The sequence below is a fragment of the Siphateles boraxobius genome, unplaced genomic scaffold (genome assembly GCF_051911475.1).
Source record: "Siphateles boraxobius isolate OS27281-9 unplaced genomic scaffold, OSU_SipBor_1 65, whole genome shotgun sequence".
Classification (NCBI taxonomy): Eukaryota; Metazoa; Chordata; class Actinopteri; order Cypriniformes; family Leuciscidae; genus Siphateles; species Siphateles boraxobius.
The window spans coordinates 1,303,697-1,327,730 of record NW_027509192.1 but is presented as its reverse complement, the minus strand read 5'-3'; the positions used below and the strand labels follow the sequence as shown (position 1 = coordinate 1,327,730).

The following is a 24,034-nucleotide window of genomic DNA, read 5'->3' as shown; positions in this document are numbered from 1 at the left end:
CGTACTTCCAGGCAGGTCTTGACCGCATTACAGTTCCATATCACTTCGCGTAGTTAACTTTAATAACGGAAAATAGGATACAATTCATAACAAGAAAAAACATGCAGCCCATGCGCTTGATCTGCAATTTTTGACGTCTAACTTCACAATCAATGGAAACATGCAGTTTCATTTTAATAAACAAAGTAAATAGCCCTATATAGTCAATAGAAAATTAAACTGAATAGGCCTATATAAATAAATTGATAGTCCTGCTGCACGGGTTTTCGTAATATTTCAGATAATAGGCTATAACAAATAAATAATTATTGATAGGCCTATAGCCTACTTGTTAATAGGACTTTGTGTTTCATTTACTACTGTCAATATTAGGAAAAAAACATGATCGAACTAATTAAAATGAATTGAATTAATTAATAAATAATAACATTGAAGCACATGTCTCTCTCTCTCTCTCTCTCTCTCTCTCTCTCTCTCTCTCTCTCTCTCTAATAACTGCATTAATAACTGCATAAAGCCAGGGACACACTTATTGTAAGGCCGGTTATGAATGTAATTTGATACTTTGTTATGATTGATCATGCCCAAACGCGTGTTCAGCGCGTTCAGTCTGTGTTTAAAATCTGCTGCAGTCGATGGAAACAGAATGTTTCAGCCAGTCGTTAAGTATGTCCAGCATTAGTCTGCTATCAGTGGCTCAGACCTCCGTTACTAGGCTAACTCTAAAATGACGTTTTGGAATTAGCAACGGACGCGTGGGATTAGATGCACAATAAATTAGTCCAACATACAAGAGCGTTTTAATGACAAAAACTTTACAAACGTCTTTAAATACATCATTTGAACAATGTTTCGATGTGTGGTAACTGTAGTATAAGCGGAATAATTGACTTCAGGCCGTTGAATTATTAGAAAAATAATGCACACCGAGGTGTAACGGCCACTCCGCTTCGCATTACCACCTCGGGTGTGCATTATTTTTCTAATAATTCAACGGCCTGAAGTCAATTATTCCTTATATATATATATATATATATATGTCAATTGTAGTCTTTTAAAAACTAATCTGAAATAATAAACTAAGTGCAATGTAGTGTTGTCAAAAACATTGCTTTTTTCAATACTGAAATATCTGAAACGCTTCCAATACTAATTGTCCACAGAATAGATACAGGATACCAGCTCTCTCTCTCTCTCTCTCTCTCTCTCTCTCTCTCTCTCTCTCTCTCTCTCTCTCTCTCTCTCTCTCTCTCTCTCTCTCTCTCTCTCTCTCTCTCTCTCTCTCTCTCTCTCTCTCTCTCTCTCTCTCTCTCTCTCTCTCTCTCTCTCTCTCTCTCTCTCTCTCTCTCTCTCTCTCTCTCTCTCTCTCTCTCTCTCTCTCTCTCTCTCTCTCTCTCTCTCTCTCTCTCTCTCTCTCTCTCTCTCTCTCTCTCTCTCTCTCTCTCTGCGTGTGATTGTGCACATTGCACAAACTATATAGATATATTTCAAATAATAAAAATGAAAAATAAAAAAACTATTACAGAAAATAAAAAATATATAATTTAATTCTAAAACATTAACAAAAACTATAATATTATATAAATAAATGAATAACACTGGCTTATCATGACTATCCTGAAACATGATATTAAACATATTTGTAGAAATTTAAGTAATTCAAACATCATGATTATCAGTTTCATTAATGCTAATCCTGATATATTGTGCATCATTACTAATAAATGATTCAAGTCTGTTCCTGTATTCCTCAAACAGAAAACACTTCCCTTAACCTTTGACCTTAGATTACACACACACACACACACACACATATGTATTGTAAAAGAATGAACACTATCTGATGTCGTCACCCTTATCAGCTGAGTGCATTGTCTGAATAACTCTATTGACACTCATCATGACATCAACTTTACAACACTGCTGAAGCCAGGGTCATATTGCATGATGGGAAATCTATGTTTCCATGTCCCCAGAGTTTCAGTGAGACTGCAGGCAAAACAATAATTATTCAGCGAAGCGTTTACACGATAGAAGTGTTACTGTCCACATACATGTGCAGGCTGTAATCAATGCTGTAGGGAAACGTCCTAAAAACAGAAGCATTACGAACTCAACTACACTTTGCAACAGCAGCTCGTGTGTTTTCAAAACACTTTACCGCTATTTTATCAGTAGCAGTGTAGCATGACACTGAACTCTACATCACCACTTCAGACGTCAAGCTGAGATAAGGCCGGTTCACACCAAGAGCAATAACTATGAAGATAACTATAATAGCGTTCAGACCAGCGGACGATATCGTTCTGTTTATTAGAAGCGCGCTGCAGTTTTATCGTCTGCCTCTTTAAATCTTCGAGCTCTTTAAAGCAGGATGGATTCTGATTGGCTGTCAATGTTTTTATGGTTCAACAGCTGTAAAAAATGGTTCTGAAAGTCACTCTAATGATGTTGTTTCTCTGTGCCGTTATCGTTATATTTGTCGTGTGAACTGATATCTTTTTTTTTATCTGATATCTGATGTTCTTTCGGTTTTGTTTCTTACTTGAATGCTACTGTTAAATCGAATATAGGCCTACCTGAACAACTTAAAGCAGTGTTTATTTCATTTGTACCATTGTTTTATTGTATTTATCCTATTTTTTGTAATTTTCCTTTTGTATGTAATTTTAATAACAACGATAAAATAAAATCACCTCTAGTTTCAGGTGTTTTTATGTGCCTGGATGTTCTTAATTAAGTTTTCAGGTTGATATATTACCAAGTTGAGCAAAGAGTTGCCGGCATTTAAAATTGTGTTAAAATGACATTGACACATTTTTTTGCAAAGCTAAAACATTGATGTTCAGAAGTTGTAATGATGCTTTATTTTCCCAGATAGAATGGGAAATAAATATATTGGTTATATCATTTTCAGTTTTTAAATATATTTAAATATAATTTATATTTATTTAACACACTTAAAGTAGCTTCTCTAACATGTCTAAGATTCTGCAACCAATATGCTACTGCAAAAATCAGCCAGGCTTCATGTTAACAGAGATTTCCCACTGATAAAACGTGCGTTTTGAGGCCAGGAAAGAGGCCTGAGAGCTCCCAGAGGACCCGGCGCTGCCTATAGAAACCTCCACGGACGCTTGAGCAGAACACAAGCCCGCTCTGTTCTCATTGTGTGTGTTTCGGAGGAACAGTGGGAACCTTCTGTAAGGAGAAGGTGTGAAGTTCTCCACGGGGTCACTGAAGTGTGTGTGTGTGTGTGTGTGTGTGTGTGTGTGTGTGTGTGTGTGTGTGTGTGTGTGTGTGTGTGTGTGTGTGTGTGTGTGTGTGTGTGTGTGTGTGTGTGTGTGTGACTCAGAGAGCGACTGGCCTTTGCCTATGACAACAGCCGCTTGTACTGCATGAAGAATGTTTTCCATGCGTTCACTGGAGAACAGCAGAGAGAGAGAGAGAGAGAGAGCGAGAGAGAGAGAAAGAGAGAGAGAGAGAGAGAGAGAGAGAGAGAGAGAGGCTTTGGATGGAAGCGATGGAAAAACTTAAAGAGCACCGACTATATTTAATCCCCGTTACCGAGCAACAACAGCACAACAGGACCGAGATCGGGATGAGCAGCGAGAGAGCATCGCACATACACACCGGTTACTAAAATCAGATATACAAGTAAAACAATTAGACATACTATGAATATGAATGTGGATGTATAATACAAAAATACTACACAAACAAAAAAATAATGCAAATATGACTACAAATATAAAAAATGAAGACAAAAATATGAAACAAAAAAGCAGTTACAATATATGGGAACCATATTGCTTATCAAATATTAGAGTTTTTTTTAAATTCATTTTATTTATTGTTTTTAATCATATTTAATCTGCTGGTATTGCATATAATATCAGTGTGGAATCTCAGTTTCATCTTTTTTTTATATATAAACTAAATAAACTACAAACTAGCACTAACTTTAAAAGTTGTAGTGCAAGATTAAATATTAGCAATTTAATAGTGATTATTAGCCATAACATGAAGATAATTATAAGCTCATCAATCAAAATTGTTAAATTGGTGCATCCATACAAACATAAAAATATACAATACTACTAAAAATAATAATAAAAAATAAATAAAACAAGGAATATTATTGAACAGGAACAGTGTATTATCCAATCAGCATTTAGGATGAGCAACAGAATTAAGTTAATAAACTTTTTGCACACAAAAAAACAAACACACATTTGTTTGTTTTTTGTGCAAAAAAAAAACTTCATTAACACAAGTGAACCTCAAGGAACATTAAAATAAAAAAATCCATGCAACGACCCCTTTAAACATTTGAGGTTTGAGGAACCTTTAAAAGAGAAGATTTGCTCAATCCTCCGTCCATCTGTGTACGGGACTTCTGTTTACTTTAGCACCATTAGAAGGTAAACCATCCCTGTAACTCTGACGGAGGGGACGTGTGTGTGTGTGTGTGTGTGTGTGTGTGTATAGAGGCCAAAACAGTGTCTTTGACAGAATGTGACACTGATTCTGTCCAGAGCCGCCACACACACACACACACACACACACACACACACACACACACACACACACACACACACACACACACACACACACACACACAACAGTAGGCTGTGTGTTCCCAGAATAATATCAGTCTGAGTAACAGTTAGCAATCAAGAAACTGTGGATTCATTTGGTATTACCGTATGCACTCACACATTTATGCATATTTATGTCATGGCAGCACAGAGTAAACACTAAGATACGCTGACAGACAGAGAGACTCATAATCTAACCTGTACACTCAGTATTTCCTGTAGTTCATTTAGTGAATGCAGAAATGTTACAAAACTAAACATGAATTTAAATAGCAAACAACAAAACCTTTTCACATTTCAACACTCCCACAATCTCAAGGAAACATGTCTGTGTTATATTTACCTCTTCTTATTGTGTGTGTGTGTGTGTGTGTGTGTGTGTGTGTGTGTGTGTGTGTGTGTGTGTGTGTGTGTGTGTGTGTGTGTGTGTGTGTGTGTGTGTGTGTGTGTGTGTGTAAATGTACCATTTATTGTAATAATCATTGTAATTTTATTTTACTCAAATTAAAATTTGAGGGGAAAACAGACTTCTTAAATATTAAAAGTTCTTTAAAGATCCCTTTTTTTCTTTAAGCAATACATCATTTATTATTATTTTTTAAGTATAATGTATCATTTCCATCTACGTCGGGGTGAAATGTGGCCTGAACATGTTCCTGGCACAAAAACAGACAAAAAATACTTTCTGTGTCACATGAGAGAATTCATGCAAACACGAGATAAGCTGACACTCAAAAGAGCTCATGTGAGAATCAAAGCTGATGTTCCACAGAACTTCACATCAGAATACCAGTGAAGCGGTGACATCAGCAGAGCCTTCAGCCAATAGCTGCGCTCGCACACGACCACCTGTCTGGGTCAAAAAACCTGTCCGTCTGCGTTTCATATTTTTCGAGCATGTTTTAGACTGGTGTGTATTTGAGCAGTCGTTTGAGTTGCTCTCTTCAACAGAAGCTTCTCAAACTAGCATGAAGAACATTTTATATAAGCTAAAGAATGTTTCACCACTATAAAGAACCTTTTGTGGAATGGAAAGATTCCATGGATGATGTTAAAGGTTCTAAATGGAACCATTGATGCCAATAAAGAACTTTTGTTTTTACAAGTGAAGACAAAGATCCACAAAACAATAACCTCAAGCACACTATGATTTCCTGCTGAGAAAATGAGTCTTTTTCTCATTTAAAGCTCAGGATTAGCTGGATTCGAGTTAAACTTTACTGTTGAAGCAAAAGGCTGAAGCAACAAAAGTTGAAAATAGCCCCTCCTAAACATATCATTAAAAAAAAAAAAAAACATCCACAGCTGAGAGGAAGAAAGAAAAAAAAAAAGAACAAAACAAAAACAAACACCAAATGAAAAGGGCAGACTGGAATTTCACCCAGCCGTGAAGAAGCTCAGAGATATGAGGAAAGTCTGGCCGTGCCAGTTCAGCCTGGAGTCAGAAGAAGCACAGTAAACATGACAGCCACGGGACGGGCCCATACACTCCCTGGACGTCACTAAAACAACAACAGCTACTGTAGGAAACCTCTTGCAACGATACAGAATAGTCTATATAAATAGTCAAAATAAAAAAGTCCAGATCAAGGCATGAGATTCATCATCATCATCAACAAATCTGGTAACCAGAATACCATAACCACACAAAACCATAACCACACCACTAACTACATCTGTGCTGGAAATACAGTTTGTTTATGCGCGATTATTATCACATTTTGACATCCAGGCCCAAAAAAGTCTATGTGTTTCTGACTTTGGCTATTTAAAGTCACCATGAAATCAAAATGGACCATTCGTTTTTTTTTTTTATGGAATATTGCTGTATCTATAATAAATGATTTATCTGTGCACATCATTATTTTGATATATTCATGTGTATTGTAATCTTTAATTAAAACAACTTCCACTCCGTCTTGCAGCGACATCTCTTCTCTGATGATGCGTTTACTGGCGTGAGGGCGGGGCAACCTGTCAATCACACGAGATCGACCAATAGCTAATCACAACCATCAAATCAATAAAAACTAGCCCCGCCCTGCATTTGTTCTTGTTCCAGAAGCCGTTCCACTCAGACACGTCACAATAGGGAAGAAAAGACTATCACAACTTCCGTTTCATGCTGACTTTAAGAGTTTGTACAGTTTGCAATAAAATTTCAGTCACTTCAGGAATTATAATCAAAAATATCTAGGTGGTATCTAACTGGCAGAGGAAACATGGATTATTAAAACACTTATTTTCTTGAAAACAAAAAATGTCTTTAGTAGTTTATAATATTTTTTAATATTAAATCTTAAAAACTGTTTCAAAATATGAATAATCTGCCAAATCAAAGTCAGTGTGGTGGAAGCCATTTTTTTATCATGTGACAAGCCCTCAAAACAAAGATGACCCCTTTAGACACTCATTTTTTAAATAATATCCTGACTTGTTTATGAAAAGGCATGTTTTTTTGGGGTCAAATTGAGTTCACTTAAATCTATTAAATGACACAAATATGTTTAAAAATAATTATTAGCTAAATTTCGTACACACTCATGTAGGCTTTTTCAATATTTGAGTACTTTTTACTTGAACATCACTTTGACATTTTTCGTTGTATAAAATGGTAGCCTATAGGCCTGAATGTTTTTTTTTTTCCAAAAATGTATGAAATATGAATACAAAAAAAACGTTGCCAGATATATTTTAAACTACATTTTTCAAGTTCATCATCTCAAGACATCCTTGCGTGTCATCGACCTATGAGTTGAGAAAGGCGTAGAGAAAAGTTTGTGAACTTTCTCAAAAGTTTCCAAACCGATCGAGTCAAACGTCAGTGCAAACAATCAAACACGATCCGGGTACCTGATGCAGTGCCGTCAGCCCGTCTATATTTGCGTGATTGATATCAGCTCCCTGTCTCAGGAGCTCCGCCACCTCCTCCCGGTCTCCGGCGGAGCAAGCGGCCATGAACACAGCGCCCTGGGCGAAGCGCACTCGGGCCCGTCGGTTTCCGGGAGCCGAGGACTGGCTCTTCGCCTCCACTCCGGTCTGGTCCGTCTCCGAGCCCTGCCACCGCTGCAGCTGATCCTGCCGCCGCTGCTTCGCCGCTTCGGACCGGGAACGGTCAGTGGCCGCCATCTTCCTCCCTCGGTATCTCCCGGGGAGTTTCAGTTCATCAGACAAGTGATGTCCGATTCCCGTACGATTTGTTCGTTTGAACCGATTCTTTTGAATGATTCGTTCGATCCGATACGGTTGTGAATCAATCTACAGGATTCCGAAATTCGTATAGATTTTTTCCCCACAACACAACTACAGTCGTATAAAAAACTGTTGTTGTGTTGTTGTTTGTTTCGTTTTTTTTTCAGTTGAGACGAACCTCATTTGATTGCACTTTAAAAGTAGTACAATACATCCATATAAAACCCGCCCCTTAATAGTGCTAACAACATAATAATAAATCAATAATCGAAAACATAGCAATTTTTCAACAACAACAAAAAACTAGATTAAAAAGTTTGTAGATAAACTTTGAAGTTGGCTTAAAAAAAAGCCTAGTAGCCAGAAAGTTTTATCAGCTTTGAGGGTTTTGAGGTTTTCAGTTTGTAATAGTTTTAAAGTTTTAGTTTAGTAGTTTTAAAAGCTAGCTAAGACATATACAGACAGACAGAGAAATAGATAGATAGATAGATAGATAGATAGATAGATAGATAGATAGATAGATAGAACATATTAGATTAAATGTAAATGAGTGGAATGAGCCTCTCCAACTGTCAAAATTTGAACTTTGACAGTTGGAGTTTTAACAGTCTTGATCATTTTAACATTTCCGTCAATGTACGTCTATGGTATTTTTCCGAGTTTTGACCTTTATTTTTAGGAAAACTGTTTGTTGGATCAGTCTGAATTCTGAAAAGATATACCAAGCACATAAGTCAAAACAGTCTGAAGGTCTATGATTTTGGTGGATGTCGCTTGAAAAGTCTAGGAGGAGTAGCATTTATACATTTTTGTCTAAGAAGAATAATCAGCTTAAATAGTAGATCAGTAAGTTTTCTTTTTCATGCTAACTTAAATGCCCAGAGAACTGGAGGGTTCATTGAAACGAATTATCCGAATGAACCGATTCACTCAAATGAATCGGACCCCCCAATTGTATATCAGACCGGAGAGAGAGATGGAGAGGCGCAACAGGAGGAACAAAACGCGCCCTCTGCCGGTCACGAAGAGAGTTGTGCCCAAGTTCATCAGCCAATTGGAACGCAGGGCCATGATGACGCAGTAAACTCCCACGCACTTAAACTTGACCGTCTGTCGGAGATGCTGGCCTAGCGGATAGCTATTATTTTCCTATAAAAGTCAGAATATTTTTGCAAACGTTCCCCAGACACGTACAGTTTGGAAAAGCAATGAAAAATATATGATAAAATGAAACAAACTCCTAAAAATAAATGTCGGATGATGGCAAAGGAGAACCTTGCTTTGGTGCCAAAGATAGCAGAACCTTTTTTTTAAGATGAAAAAAGATTATTCTTTGCTGAACCTAATATCCTGTGAAAAAATAAGAAACATTATTTTAAAAGTGTACATCTGAAATAAAGCAGAAATACAGTTGAATTGTATGTCAAAAACTGTATTAGGTTACATTCATTACAATACTAATGACTTGATATGTGAGTACAAGTCCAGATTAGGAGGTTTACTTTACTGTCTGGCTCACACTAAGAGCCAAATCCCAGATTTTGAAGCATTTACAAAAGATTAACAGATTAGTTCAGTCTAGCACTAACCTTAATTGTGTTTGGCAACCATTTACGAAAACTGACAATCAATAAGGCAAAAACCATACAAAACGTAGCAAGAAACATGCTTTTAACACACAAACACATGACAGTAGAGTACAGTACGGTAGCAGCATTGATAGTTGCATTGCCAGGGCATATGGTCACATGTTTGCTTTCAATCAGTCTACATGCATAAACCTTCACACATAAAGAGATCACCTTCAATACAGATTGCTTTACTTTTTCAGGTTCGCAACTGAGATTCACATACCCGAACCTCCTTCAAAACATAAATACTGATGAACGAGGACACACAACACCCATCCAAGGACATTCTGAGAGGAATTTGAACAATATATATATATATATATATATATATATATATATATATATATATATATTATGTCAAAAAAACTTAAATTGTACCAGGAACATTGATGAAATGAGGCATTTCCTCCAGATACATTTCTCAGGCTGTGAATAAATATAAAGTTCTCAATTTGCTTTTTTTGCTTTTTAATTCTCATTATTGTCTCGCTTTGCTTCTCACTGATTTTTTCAAAAATGTGCTTTCTTTTTACTGAAGCATTCTGAGACGCTTGACTCATAAGTTCCTAGGCATCATCACAGTGCATTGTGGGATATAATGGTCTCTCAGGCCCAGAGGTTAAAGCAGCAGGCTGGTGTTCGGGGCTCCGAGAGCACGCATGGTAAGACCCTCCATTGCTTCTTGGTGGCTCTGGGCGCTTGAGGCACTGGGGTGGGCCGAACTGGTGGTGAAAGACCCTCGGAAGTCCAGGTTGACGCAGAAAAGGCCTGGCAGGAGTTGGCGCTGGTACTGGTCTAATCGCAGCATGGCGTCCAGGACTGTGGAGCTGCCCCCGTAGACCCAGCCTGGCAGCAGACGAGCCGCACTAAAGCTGGCAGGGACCGACTGGGAATGTTTCAATTCCAGCTGATATGAAAAGCTGAGAGAGAGAGAGAGAGAGAGAAATAACTGCTTCAGGTTATATTTTTAGGTCAGTATTTTTGAGAATGTTGTGTATTAATCAGTTCCTAATGTTTTAGAATTGGCTCCGTTTTTCAGTTAATGAGTGTAAATTTTGGAATTTGGAATTTGATTTGAAAAGAAAGAAATTTGCTATTGGAATTCCGAGAAGTTTCATTAGTCAAACATAAAATGGGAAAAAATCAGATAAGGTTATAGGTGTTCTATCACCATTTTTGTCCTGCTTTCCTTTCAAAAAAATTCTACAAATCCTAAAGAATGATGAATAGGAAGAGAGTGAGGTGTCGGGGTGGTGGAGGGATGCTGGAAAACTGTCAAGTCGACTGACTGCATATATATATATATATCCTTCATCTCATGCTGATGGGATAGACATGATGATTGTTGATGAAAAGTTAATTGGATTGATTATTTGAACGTGCTCCTCCCGAACCTTGTTTAATGAAACATAATTTATCTGAAATAGAGATGTTTTGTAACATTGTACACTACCGTTTAAAAATCTGGAGTCAGTAAGATTTTTTTGTTTTAAAAATAAATTATTACTTTTATTCAGCAAGGATGCATTAAATTGATCAAAAGGGACAGTAAAGACATTTATAATGTTACCAAACTTTCTATTTCAGATAAATGCTGTTCTTTTTACTTTCTATTCATAAAAGAATCCTGAAAAAATATTCAGCAGTTTTTTTGATAATAATCAGAAATGTTTCTTGATCATCAAATCATCATATTAGAATGATTTCTGAAGGATCATGTGACACTGAAGACTGGAGTAATGATGTTAAAAATTCAGCTTTGATCACAGGAATAAATTACATTTGAATATATAATCACATCAAAACTGTTATTTTAAATTGCAATAATGTTTCACAATTTTACTGTTTTGCTGTATTTTGAATCAAATGAATGCAGCCTTGGTGAGCAGAAAATACTTCTTTCAAAAACATTAAAAAAATTGTACAGATCCCAAACTTTTGAGCTAGTCAAAAACCTTGTAATATCATTTGAGCTTGATTTTGATCAAATGTTAGTAATGTGTCTGACCCTATATAAAGCCACAATATCAACTTTACCAACACAGTGTTTAGGTAAACATATAAATATATGCTTTTCAAGTCACTAGACTTTCGAAAAAAATACATCACTACATGGTTACGCAATGTACAAAACTTTTTGTGGTTTCCAGAAAGAATAACTATTGTGATATACCTATTCCATTAGAATGATCTAATCTGTGTTTGACATTGATCTGCAGGTCTTCCTGCCCTCTGTGAGTGTGTGCATGTGTTTTCATGTGTGTGTGTGTTCCCTTACCGAGCCGACACCTGCTGTGACATGCTCCTCCCCGCATGCGATAAAACACCCTGCAGCAGCTTCACTGTCTGATCCTTCATCCAGCCCACATCCTCCTGAATATCTGGCAACCACTCCAACAGTCTGAGAGAGAAATATCAATAACATATTTCATATCAAACTGACAATCACCAGAGTAGATGGATATAATATAATAGTATACAGTTTCATGGTATAAGTAAGGGATAATGTACATCCAGACGGTTGTTATCGCAGAATAAACCCCCGATGAGGGTGATGAGGGTTGCAAAAGCCTGAAGGGGTTTATTCTGCGATAACAACCGGCTGGATGTACATTATACTGCATATTACACGGCTACTTGCCGCATAAGTAAATAATTAGACACGAAATATGAGTTGAAATATTTTACTAAGCTTTCCGCGGAGAGAGCTAGTGCGGCAAGTTCAAACTAGACGGACATTTAAGAGATACAATATACAGTCATACAGCTTATTACACAACATTTCGTCACATAAATAATTATGGAGATAAGAGATATTGATTTCAGATTAAACTGTTTTAAAATCGTATCTGTTTGTATCTTATAATCCAACAGCAGGGGCGTCGCTAGGCCCTTATTAGGGGGGCTTCAGCCCCCCATTAAACTTCTGCCTAGCCCCCCTAAAAATGTGTGATTAATGTAGGCTACACAAATTCGTGTTCGCTTCAGTCTTGATATAATCAGATTCAGCGCGTTCTTCATCTTCAATCCGCAGCGGCGCCGAGCAGAGAGCACGTCAGAAACAGAGGACAGGGTGTGTGTGTGTGTGTTCATCTGAGCCTCATTGGTCTGTCACTGCTCATAAATGTCAGAATATTTTAGGTGACCAATCAAATCAAAGTAGGCGGGCTTTATGTTCACAGTTTATGTTTATGTTGCTGAGCGCGAATCTTAACAGTGCGACTCGACGCGTACGGTCAAGTGCGAGATAAGATGTAAGTAGCTAAACGTAACATTTTATATTTGACATTTTTTTAGGTCATAAATGTTAAACGAATGACAAAAACTAATAAGGCAAACTAATATAGTTTTGTCTATTTTCGCCATTTTGAACTGAAAATAGGCCTATGTAACGGGTAATGTAGGGTAATAATTAGTTTACTGTCATTGTGAGGGGACAGTAAACATTAAAGCCGTTTTCATCATGTTAGGCACAAGATTAATAATGAATGTGTACATATTGAGAATATAATACAAACTGTAGCCTTTAGTAAATTAAAAAAGCTCAGCTTTAGGAGGGGAAGAGAAAGGGATGAAGAGACTGAGAAAAAAAGAAAGAGTGATGGAGATGAGGAGAGAGCAGGTATTGACAAATAATCTACTGCCCACTGACATGGTTTTAAAGCTATTTCTTATCCTTTTTTTTTGGTCTTAAAAACGTCTTGAAATGCACATATAAAATTTGAACCACCTACCAACCTCAAATTTAGGACCTCTTTGATTATAAAGCCCTGTCTACGGCCCTGTATTAGGCATAAGATCAATAATGAATGTGTAGCCTACATATTGTGAATGCAACCTATCAGTTGACCCATGTTTACTTTCTTCACTGACAGACAAAAATGAAAAGCCTATGAGTCAAAGCTCAGCTTTAGGAGGGGAAGAGACAGGGCAAGATAAAAACAGAGAAAAAGAGTGTGATGCTGATGAGGAGAGAAAAATAATCAGCTGCCCACTGACATGGTTTTAAAGATGTTATCCAATTTGTTTGGCCTTCAAAACATCTTAAAATGCACATATGTAGATCAGAGAAATCAAATTTTTCTCGGGGAAACCCTGAACCCCCCTATATGCCCTACCTCACATTTGGGACCACAGTGATTATAAAGCCCTGCCTTTGCATGGTAATTAAATAAATAGTGAGCATTAGATCCTAAACTAAAGTGTTAACTTTTTTTTTTATTATTTAAAAAAAAATTATACCCTCATTGGGGGCTTAGCCCCCCTAAAATTAAAATCCTAGTGACGCCCCTGTCCAAAAGTGTACAAACAATAGTCACAAAATGGCAGCAGCTGCTTTTGTATGAAACAAGAGAGAGCGAGTCCACGATAATGGATGGAATAAATTAATAACTGTACACAAAACATTGATTTGACTGAGTTTTAATATTTTATTAGCTCACCAAATGCAAAACTTTCATGAAGAAAACACGTTCCTAGTATAGCGCTGTTGACTTCAGAAACCCGGTTATGCGGGAATAGCTTACCGCTAAATGGCGCGATTGACCAATCAGAATCAAGTATTCCACAGAGCCATGTAATAAATTAAATAATCAAAATTAAACAAGCACCCGTTCGAGTGTTCATGAAGTCTTTACCTGATGCTCATTGACAGAGCTGATTCCAGAGGAAGTGTGTATGGTAACAGGATGGCAGATGCCATTCTGACAGGCAAAAAGTTGCTTAGCGACTGCAACAGGCTCCGCCTCTCCCTACAGGCCTCCACTAGCGCTGAAGAGAAAACACAAAGACAGTGAACACAAGAGCACCACACCTAATGCCTGGTTCAGATTACATGATTTTAGCCCGATTTTGGCACGATCTGTTTGACGTAGGGTGTCGTGGGGATTCGTAAACGACAGCGGGTGTCGAGACGAGAGATTCGATCATTTCATCTCGTATAGTGTGACATAGTGGGCGACAACCGACCTCTTCAGGATAAAAAGACTAGCATGTTTAAAAAAAATTCGGTCCTCCACAACGGGTTCCGTCAAGAGTGAGTGAGTGAGTGAGTGTGTGTGTGTGTGTGTGTGTGTGTGTGTGTGTGTGTAAGCTATGTATGTGTGCGAGCAAGTGTGTAAGCTATGTATGTGTGCGAGCAAGTAAGTGAGTGAGAGAGTGAGTGAGCAAGAGTGAGTGTATGTGTGTGTGTGTGTGTGTGTGCGTGTGTGTATGTGTGCGCGTGAATGTGTGCGTATGTGTACGTGTGAGACGGCACGCAATGACTGGTCGGGAAGCAACGTGTAGTCTGACATTTTTCTTGTCCACGACACGACAAGTCAAAAAAATCTAAACTAAAAAAATCATCAAAATCGCGTAATCGGACACAGTGACTATCGTGACAGACAAATCGTGTTATCGAATCAGGTATAACTCATCACAAAGACATGAAGAGGTACTTCAAAAAATACCATCGCTATTTCATGTTTTTTAATTGAATCCATAATCAAGTCCTGTTATCCGTCAGTACCTTTATGTAATCTAGGAGGCAAGTGTTCATAGATGTGTTCCTCGATGCTGGAGAGATCTTGGGCCTCTGTTTCTCTGTCATCTCTGCTCTCTGACTCTTCATCATCCTCACTATCGGAGTCTTCCTCGGCCCCTGCACCAGCTACGGCTAGCATGTGGTGTGGACCTCGATACTGTAACAGACCTGAAACACACACATATACACAATGAGGGATTTGAGATGAATCTTAAATGGACGGCTCAGCCAAAAATGAGCTCTAATTGCACGTGGAATACAGCACACATGTTGTATGGACTTTAATGGAGTGTCTATTGCATTTTATAGAGCTTGACAGATGTGAAAGACAGATTTTTGTCAAAAATATTTTGCATAATGTTATTTGAAAAATGTATCCCATTGAATAGGGATATATATATACTTTTACATTTATATATTTTATATTTTTTTATTTATATATTTAAAAATATATTTAAATTTTATATTAATTAATAACCATATATATAAAACTCTCTATATGTATATATACATAATGCAAATATTTTTTATATATATTAATATAATTATATAACTTATATAAATAAAAAAATATAAATTAAAATAATACAACATAGCATATATAAGTAATACAATTACATACATTAAAATATAAATATATATAAATATATATCAATTAATTTGAAATATATATATATATTATATATAATTACATTTAAAAATTATATGTATAAAAAAAAATCTAATATAATTATATAACTTTATAATATAAAATAATTATAAATATAACCAATATAAATTAAAAATAATATATATATATATAAAGTTTGTGTGTGTATGAATAATAATGGTATAATGGTATAATACATTTATTTATTTTTATTATCGTCTAATTTTTACTGTCTGTGTTTGTCTAAAAAATGTGTGTATAACTCTGACACTGCAAAACAAATCTACCTTTGGGTACAAATAAAGGAACCTTAAACCTGAACCTGATGTATATATATATATATTTTTAATAATACACGGAAAGCATCTCATGGCCGGATCTGTAATGTCAGTATTGGTCACTAGAGGTCTCTCTAACACCAGTGCAGCTCTCAGCATCTGTTCGACTATCCGCTTCATTACAGAGATGATAAAAAATAATCTTCACCAACACAGCTGTGAGTCAGCAGACAGATAATAAATGCCATTTCATAAACATTGCATGATAACTGTAATACCTGCCCATATCAGGACTGAATAAACCATTCTGCTTCATTTAGTCCTAGATATGCTGACATAAACAACACAAATCTGATTAACTTGAACCTTTAGAAATTACTCACCGTTTTTCTTAAGGAAGTGTAAAGCATCTTTGTACCCCTGCTTGCACATATGCTTCATCACCTGACGAAAAGAAAAGCACTTACGTGAGCAAGCACAAGAAGATTTATATCATTTTGACAGTCAGTGTGTATTTTTAGGCCATTTCAAAAGGGAACATCCAACAGAGAGTGTTAAATGAACACCTGAGGTGTGTGTGTGTGTGTTACCATTGGATCAGGTGGGAAGAGTGCTCTGGAGACCCTGTACAGGTTGGCCAGCGTGAACTGAATGGATGTGTTGGTGAAGCGGAGCTCATGCATGTTGGTTGAGCTGATGTCTCGAGGGCAGATGTCACTTTCTCCTGAGAATGGAGACACTGTGATGGTGTTTTTCAGCTCGTACTGGGGCAAATTATCACTGATGCCACCGTCCACATACCGCTGAAAGACAAAGACAAAGAGAGATACCTTTGTTTGCATCTTTATTCGTTTAAATGTCTCATTTAATTAATTCTATTTTCCTAATGTTAGTTATTTTTGTTAAACTTGTTGCTTTCCATTGTGTTACCTAGCAACATCCTAGCAACGCTCTAGTAAACACCCAGAACACCATTACAACCACTTAACAATGCTCTAAAACATTTTTTTATTTAATTTAATTGCAGAGTGCATCTAATTAAACTAAACCATCTATTTAACAAAAATAAGTAAAGAAGGTAAGTAGATGCTATTCATTTTATTTTTCTCATTACAGTAATACTCATTTGTAAGGAAATAGTGCTTACTTGTCTTCAATTTATTTTATTTTAATTTAATTGATTTTAATTAATTGCAGAATGCATCTAGCTAAACTAAACCATCTATTTAACAAAAATAAGAAATAGTGTTTACTTGTCTTCAATTTAATTGATTTTAATTTAAATTATTTTAATAAATTGCAGAATGCATCTAACTAAACAATCTATTTAAAAAAGAAAAACATTTAGACAATAACTTGATGTTATTAATTTAATAAAAATGTTCTCATTACAATAATATTAATTTATGAGGAAATAGTGCTTACTTTAATTTAATTTAAGTTCATTTAACTTAATTGCAAAGTGCATCTAATGATGTTATTAATTTAATAAAAATTTTCTCATAACAATAATATTCATTTATGATTAAATAGTTCTAATACATTTTCAATAAACTGATATGAAAAAAAAAACAGTGAATTTTTTTTGTGAACAAAAGTGAACAAAAATTGTGAATATTAAACCATTAAGATAGATTTGTGTTTTACTGCAGAACAGTAAAAGAACATCAGCTTTCAGAGCGCTGGCAGTCTTTTCATATTTGGCACAACACAACACATTATTTAGGATTCTTGTTGGCACGCACACACAGCCAACGCAGATATGCAAACATACACTAATCCCGGCCTACACACACACACACACACACACACACACACACACTGACTCATTCACTGGCACGGTACGCAGGGAGGGCGAGCCACGTGCCAACTGCACAAACATTGACTTATGGACACCAGCTCACTGATCTCACTGATCTGACATCAGCTTCAACTTTTACCTTTCAATGACTAATACAGAGCTGCCATTTAAACACATGCACTTCCATTGTGGGAAACATTTCATCTATTTCAGATGCAGAGCATTGGCAGCTTTTTTAGGAGTGTCAAATGAGACTCTGAATGAGAGTTTGTTTCATAAAATGTTTTTTAGAGCTGCCCAGCAAAATAACAACCATTGATAAACATACAAATGAGTGGAAAGAGGAGTACATCTCAAACAAACAAAAAAAGTTTTTGCATTGTGACATTATTTTCATTAGCCATATATACCCTTCAAATTCTCATTACTGTAATGCGAGAACAAAAATCAGGGTCAAAAATGACCGATTTCTATTTTATTTTTTCCAATGAAATTAATGTAGTAGGTTTTTTTATTTAATATTTTGAATTTCCAGGGGATTTTATGGTACTAAATTATATTTATGGAATAGTTATGATCCATTTATTACCTATTAATAACTTTTTGAGCATAGACTTGAAAATTAAAGTTCTTAAGTTTAAGTTAAGTTTATCTCTTTTTTTAAAGATCACACTTGGCTGATTATTGTTGAAAAAGTGTAAGTAAAAAAAGTCATAGAAGTTTAAGTGTATTATGAAACTGCATTAAAATACTATTTTAAAATTTTATATGAAATATATATTTTCCAAAACATGTTTTGCTCTAATCAAAGCCATAAATCTTAACAAGTTGTTTTTCAAATTTGAGTTTATCTAAAAAAAATGAGCTTTCAGTAATATTTTGTTTGTGAGCAGTACCAAGTGTTTCCACTAAATGAAATTCGCTTCCCATCCGTTTCCAATGTGCTAATGTTTGACAGTGAACAATACAAGCGTAAAACATTTTTTTTATATCCTTATTTTTTCCTCGTAACATTCCGAAAATGTTTTGACCAAAGAGCACCAGAGGTTAAAAAAGTTGAAGATTTAATTGCAATGATAATAATGTCACAATGCAAAAATCCAAATTTTTAGGGTTCTATAAAAAAAATATTGTTTTAGATATATTAATATATTTTTTTATGCATTTTTTGTGAGATGCGCTCAAAAATTTATAAGAAGTGGAAAAACACACTAAGAAAAAGAGAAAGCACCGCTCAGAAACACAAACAATACAAAACTCAAGGAAAACAAGAACTAGAGCAAAGATCAGAAAACTGGCAGAGGTCACCGATCCGACTAGAGGGGAAATGAAAGAGAGTAAACCCTCCAAAGAAAAACAAAACAAATAGCACTATTTATCCTGGCATAACATCTGAATCCAGATGAAAACAACACCATTCTTTACACACCCATCACTGAATATAGAAATTTCACAATGACACACAACTTTTTAAAAACAGAAGTAATAGTGACGCAAGCTTTTGAATATTTTAGCAACATTTTAGAGAGATTTCAGTCCTAATTTAGTGGTGTGTATTATGTCAAACATCACTATTGCTCATATTAAGTGAGTGATTTAAACAAACCCCTAACCATCAGTAATAAACATCAGCATGTAAATTGTCCCGCACCATGCATTCAATGAATAAACAAATGAATATGTAACAGTAAATATGCTCTGAGTTGTACACACACTACTCTTCAAAAGCTTTGGGTTGGTACGATTATTTTAAAAGAAGTCTCTTCTGCTCACCCAGACTACATTTATTTAATCAATAATAGAGTAAAAACAGTAATATTGTTTAAAAATAACTGTTTTCTATTTGAATATATTGTAAAATATAATTTATTCCTGTGATCAAAGCTGAATTTTCAGCATGTCTTCAGTGTCACATGATCCTTTAGAAATCAGTATAATATGATGATTTGCTGCTCACGAAATATTAATGATTATAGTCAAAGTTGAAATCAGCTGTGCAGCTTCATATTTTTGTAGAAACCGCGTTACATTTTTTCCAGGTTTCATTGATGAATAGAAAGTTCAAAAGAACGGAAAACAGAATTCTTATGGGACTTTCCCTTTTAATCCATTTAAAGCTTCCTTGCTGAATAAAAGTATTTATTTCTTTAAAAAAAAAAAAATGTACTGACCTAATCTTTTGAACAGTACTGTAATCACTTCTGCCTTATTCTAAATAAATAAACTAAGACTTAAATTGACAGTCTGGTGTTGCTTTAAAAAAAATTAACATTGTAACTGAATTATGACAGCATAATATTTCATAAAAATTTTATTTTGATGTGTTTAATCTTTTTAATAAAGCAAGAAACAAATCCACTGCGTTTTTGTTTAGTCGACCAGCGATAGGACTGCAAATTTAGTGATATATGTAACAAGCACATGATGACACATGCTTGCAGAAATCTGAGTGAGCACAGAAAGGCTAATCATATTGCAGTTGTAAATAAATATTACGGGTAATTAATGACAGGACACTCACCACTCCCTGCAGGGTCGGCGGTATCAGGCCACAGTACACGGGAATGTAAGTACTGCATATACACGCCTGTATATATAAGAACAAGGCATTTGGACATGAATCCACAATATTACTGTGTGATCTAATTCAAAACCGTGTGCATTTACAGTAAATATCTTGAATTCATGATTGTTTACAGCTGGGTGTTAGAAGGTCATGTGAGCTGATTATCACTAAACCTAATGCAGTGTGTTGATTATGGTTTGAAACAAGTGCTAATGAAGATGTGTTTGTGTGTGTAAGTATGTACACACTTGCACGAGTTCCTCATTGCTGTTGAAGTGTGACACCAGCACGTTTTCTCCGTCCGTCACGCGGGTGAGAGAGATGCCCAGGCGGCCGTTGGCCCTGGTGTAGCTGTCGGGGGGGAGCGTGCGGTGAAGCATGTTTCGGATGATCTTCACCAGGTTAAAGGAGGGGTGCATGGGCCCTAGGAAGCGCTTTCGGGCTTCTTTAGCCACGTCAATGATGTTGGCTCCGGCCTCTCCTGTCACATGACCAGAAAGAGAGCAGTCAATGATATCAGCGACAGGTGGATGTTGTGTCACAACACAACAAGAACATAATCTTTGACACAGATACCACAGATGGTACACTAACAAAAGCTATTACAATTTGAATAAAGACATAAAAGCTTTTGCTCTATGACATTATGTTCATGATGATTCACCAAATTTTCTAATCAATTTCTCATTACTGTAATTGGAGAAAAATAATGATATATTATTTAATTGGAAAAATATTTAATTTTAATAGAAATAATGTTCTGACATATTTTTCATGATAAATTACCACATTTTCCCGTCAAATTCTCAGTGCTGTAATGTCGAGAAAAATTATACAATGTTTTAATAGTAAAATTTTAACATTTATCATGGTGTCATGGTGATACCATGGTTCTTTTAAACATGTACCATGCTAGTACCAATGTTTTTTTAAAAGTGATTTCCAGAACCATAAAATGTCATGGTACAATGGTAAATCTAAAAACACCATGGTATTTCCATCTGGTTCCGTCAAAGTACATTTTATGGTATTTAAATGGTGCCCCTAACAATAAAATACCATGTTTTTGAAACAAAAAAAAATAGTGTGACATGGTGATACTATGCTATTCTAAACTACACCATAGTACTAAAAATTCCTGTATTTACATGTTGTAAGGTGCTTGCAGGGTAAATGTTAACAAAACCCCTCTGAATTAACATGACACTAATTACTTTTTCTTGTGAATATTTTATGAAGTGTAACATAAATCTGTGTTTACCCAAACAGGCCCCGCTGACCAGCGCAGAGGCCGTGAGCGCGCCTGCGCTCGCGCCGTAAATGTTACGCGCATTCTCCACCAGAAACGGCGCGTGCTCCTGGAGAGAGCTGGCCACTCCGATGTGATAAATGCCCAGAAAACCACAGCCAGCGAAAGAAATATTCCACGGAGAGTCGATAGGGAACATGATTTTTCCTCTTCTGGAAAAAAAAAACTTCAAATAAAGTAAGAAAATCCCTCTGGTTACTTTCGTTTACAGTCTTTCACGCGCTTGACGCACCGCGGACGATCCAGACATGACATTAGAGTGAGCTTCTAACCAACGTTTGGGTTTAATAACCACCCAAACACTAACGTCTTGGGGTTAAAAAGTTTCCAAAGTGATAAACAATCACTGACACACGCCTCTTGAATGAACTTCTGCTGTCTCCGCTAGCTTGTTAAATAACTTAGCGTACAGTGACCGGTGTTTTGACTTGCTCCTCCGTCACCGTCACAATTACAAACCAGGTCACAAACATCACTCGGGAGGGGCGTATTGATATTGGGCGTGGCTGAGGAGATATTAGCCAATCAGAGGCTGCGCTTTTGGACCCCATACCCTTTTCCTTAGCTGTCATTTGAAATGTTTCCTCGAATGTGTTCCAGTTGTCACGCGCCCTTATCAGTTGTGTTGTTGCATTGATTTTTTTTGTTTTGTTCTTGCATTATGACGTAATTTTGTGAAGCTAGGTCATTTTGCTTGTTAAAATGTGAAAATGGGCCTAGTTTAAACATATTTTTCATTTTAATCAACCACATTTCCCCCACAAATTCTCATTGCTGTAATGTGGAGAAAATGAGACACTGTTTTGATTGTAATATATTTAATATTTATGTTTTTTGGACATGGTATCATGGTGAAACCATGGTATTTTAGACATGTAGGCTACCATGGGAGTACCAAGGTCATTTTCAAAGTGCTTTAGTTTGCAGAACCTTAAAATGTCATGGTACAATGGTAAATCTATAAATGCCATGGTATTAACATCTAGTGCCGTTTATAGTGTTTTATGGTATTTAAATGGTGCCCCAATCAGTTAATACCATGTTTTTACCATGCAGAATATCTATAAACATGTCCTTATACAAAAAAAAGACAAAAAAAAAAGATAAATCAATGTAGAGGTATCATACAGTGATATGGTACAGTATGGTACATGTTATGGTGATACGGTATTTTGAAATTCACATGGTGTTGCAAGGTACTTCATTCTGTGAAGCTTGTAATGACTGGTCATGTTGCTTTTTAAATGTCAAAATAGTTTAAACATAAAATATTTAAATATCTATTTTTGCATGATCTTTATACTGTTTGAATTTTACTGAAAAATCAATTAAATAGCCCATAACACATTAAGTACACACACACACACACACACACACACACACACACACACACACTTATATATATATATATATATATATATATATATATATATATATATATATATATATATATATATATATATATATATATATAATGCTTTCAATACCAATAGCATTTCATATCAAAAATTTATATTCTTATGAAATGAGTGTCAATAAACAGCAGCTAGTCCATACTGTATGTTATTTTAATGGTGTTTTCCACCTTTGTACAGTGTTTTTACAACATATCTTACCAGGGATCCTCCCAAATGACATGGCTTTAAAAATATGCCCTCTCTGGGGATTGAGAGAGGACAGAATACTCTGCAGTGACCTGTTTTGTTTGCTATGTTCTTCTGATTTATTTAACCTCAGTAGTTTCAAGATTCCTTGCGCATGCACTCGTGGGACACGGGAACGTTCTCCCATAAATATGTGTTTTGAGCTTTGGGATGTCAGAGAGTTCAAGGTTCACAGTGACAAAATTCTAGGCATCTTTCCTGAAATTATTTACATGCCTGGCAGTGTGGAACATTACAGCTTGTCCAAAAACACTCTTGTCACCATTTTCATAACATTTAGATATTTATATAAAGCTGTTATAAAGTCATATGTTATTTCATAAATAAATGTATTTAAAAATGGCATAAAGGCTGTAGCTAACTACTTCTATTTGTAAAAAATAACTGGTATATCATGCAAAAGATATTTCAATAACTGATATGATTTTTTTTATTTTTTATTCAGCATTAAAATTTTAAGTTAAAAAATGTACATATATCTTATGTCCTGTGACTTGTCAGCATTTCTTTTAGGTTTTTCACAATATCCTATTCATTTTTGCCTCCACTATCCTGAGTGGAAAAATGTGCAAATATTCCATGTCTTTCAATTAAAATGAACTGAATAAAAACGGCATATATAATAAGTAGAACAGGGCAATCAAAATCAGAATGCACTTTATTATAAATATGAAAATAAAATTATAACACTGTAGGACAACTGTATCCAAACATAGACTCAATCTGGAGAAGCGAAGTCTTTGGGTTTGTTGCTGCGGATATTTTTAGATCTCAATGAATGTTCCTAAGAAAGTTGTGAAATGACAACAGCAAAAATAT

At 35.7% G+C, this 24,034-nt stretch overlaps 2 protein-coding genes across 4 annotated transcripts in view; both read right to left on the bottom strand.

Annotated features, from left to right (window-relative positions):
• LOC143720559 (protein phosphatase 1 regulatory subunit 12A) overlaps positions 1-7,803 on the bottom strand; it is a 29,933-nt gene extending 22,130 nt beyond the window's left edge. The window contains exon 1 of one of the 3 annotated variants that reach the window (XM_077210107.1): positions 7,455-7,803. In XM_077210107.1, the coding sequence (XP_077066222.1) occupies positions 7,455-7,730 (276 nt within the window). In that variant the 5' untranslated portion in view covers positions 7,731-7,803. Of the gene's footprint in view, positions 1-4,348; positions 4,473-7,454 lie in introns of those variants that run through there. The other 2 variants (XM_077210105.1, XM_077210106.1) reach the window with 2 other exon arrangements.
• Positions 7,804-9,204: 1,401 nt separating this feature from the next.
• pnpla2 (patatin-like phospholipase domain containing 2) lies at positions 9,205-22,011 on the bottom strand. Its single transcript, XM_077210108.1, has 9 exons — positions 21,504-22,011; positions 20,491-20,723; positions 20,198-20,263; positions 16,466-16,678; positions 16,259-16,319; positions 14,934-15,116; positions 14,062-14,194; positions 11,703-11,825; positions 9,205-10,344 (listed from the first exon to the last, which is right to left on the bottom strand). Exons 1-9 carry the CDS (start codon positions 21,688-21,690, stop codon positions 10,044-10,046), a joined length of 1,500 nt encoding a protein of 499 aa, XP_077066223.1. The 5' UTR covers positions 21,691-22,011; the 3' UTR covers positions 9,205-10,043.
• Between the last annotated feature and the right edge of the window lie 2,023 nt (positions 22,012-24,034).

Excerpts from the sequence above, each read along its gene's own strand:
- pnpla2 (XM_077210108.1), bottom strand. The coding sequence starts at position 21,690 with ATGTTCCCTATCGACTCTCCGTGGAATATTTCTTTCGCTGGCTGTGGT. Across the intron at positions 16,320-16,465 it reads TCTTCCCACCTGATCCAATG|GTGATGAAGCATATGTGCAA; the intron begins GTAACACACACA and ends TCTTTTCGTCAG. Across the intron at positions 14,195-14,933 it reads GCCTCCTAGATTACATAAAG|CGCTAGTGGAGGCCTGTAGG; the intron begins GTACTGACGGAT and ends TTTTCTCTTCAG.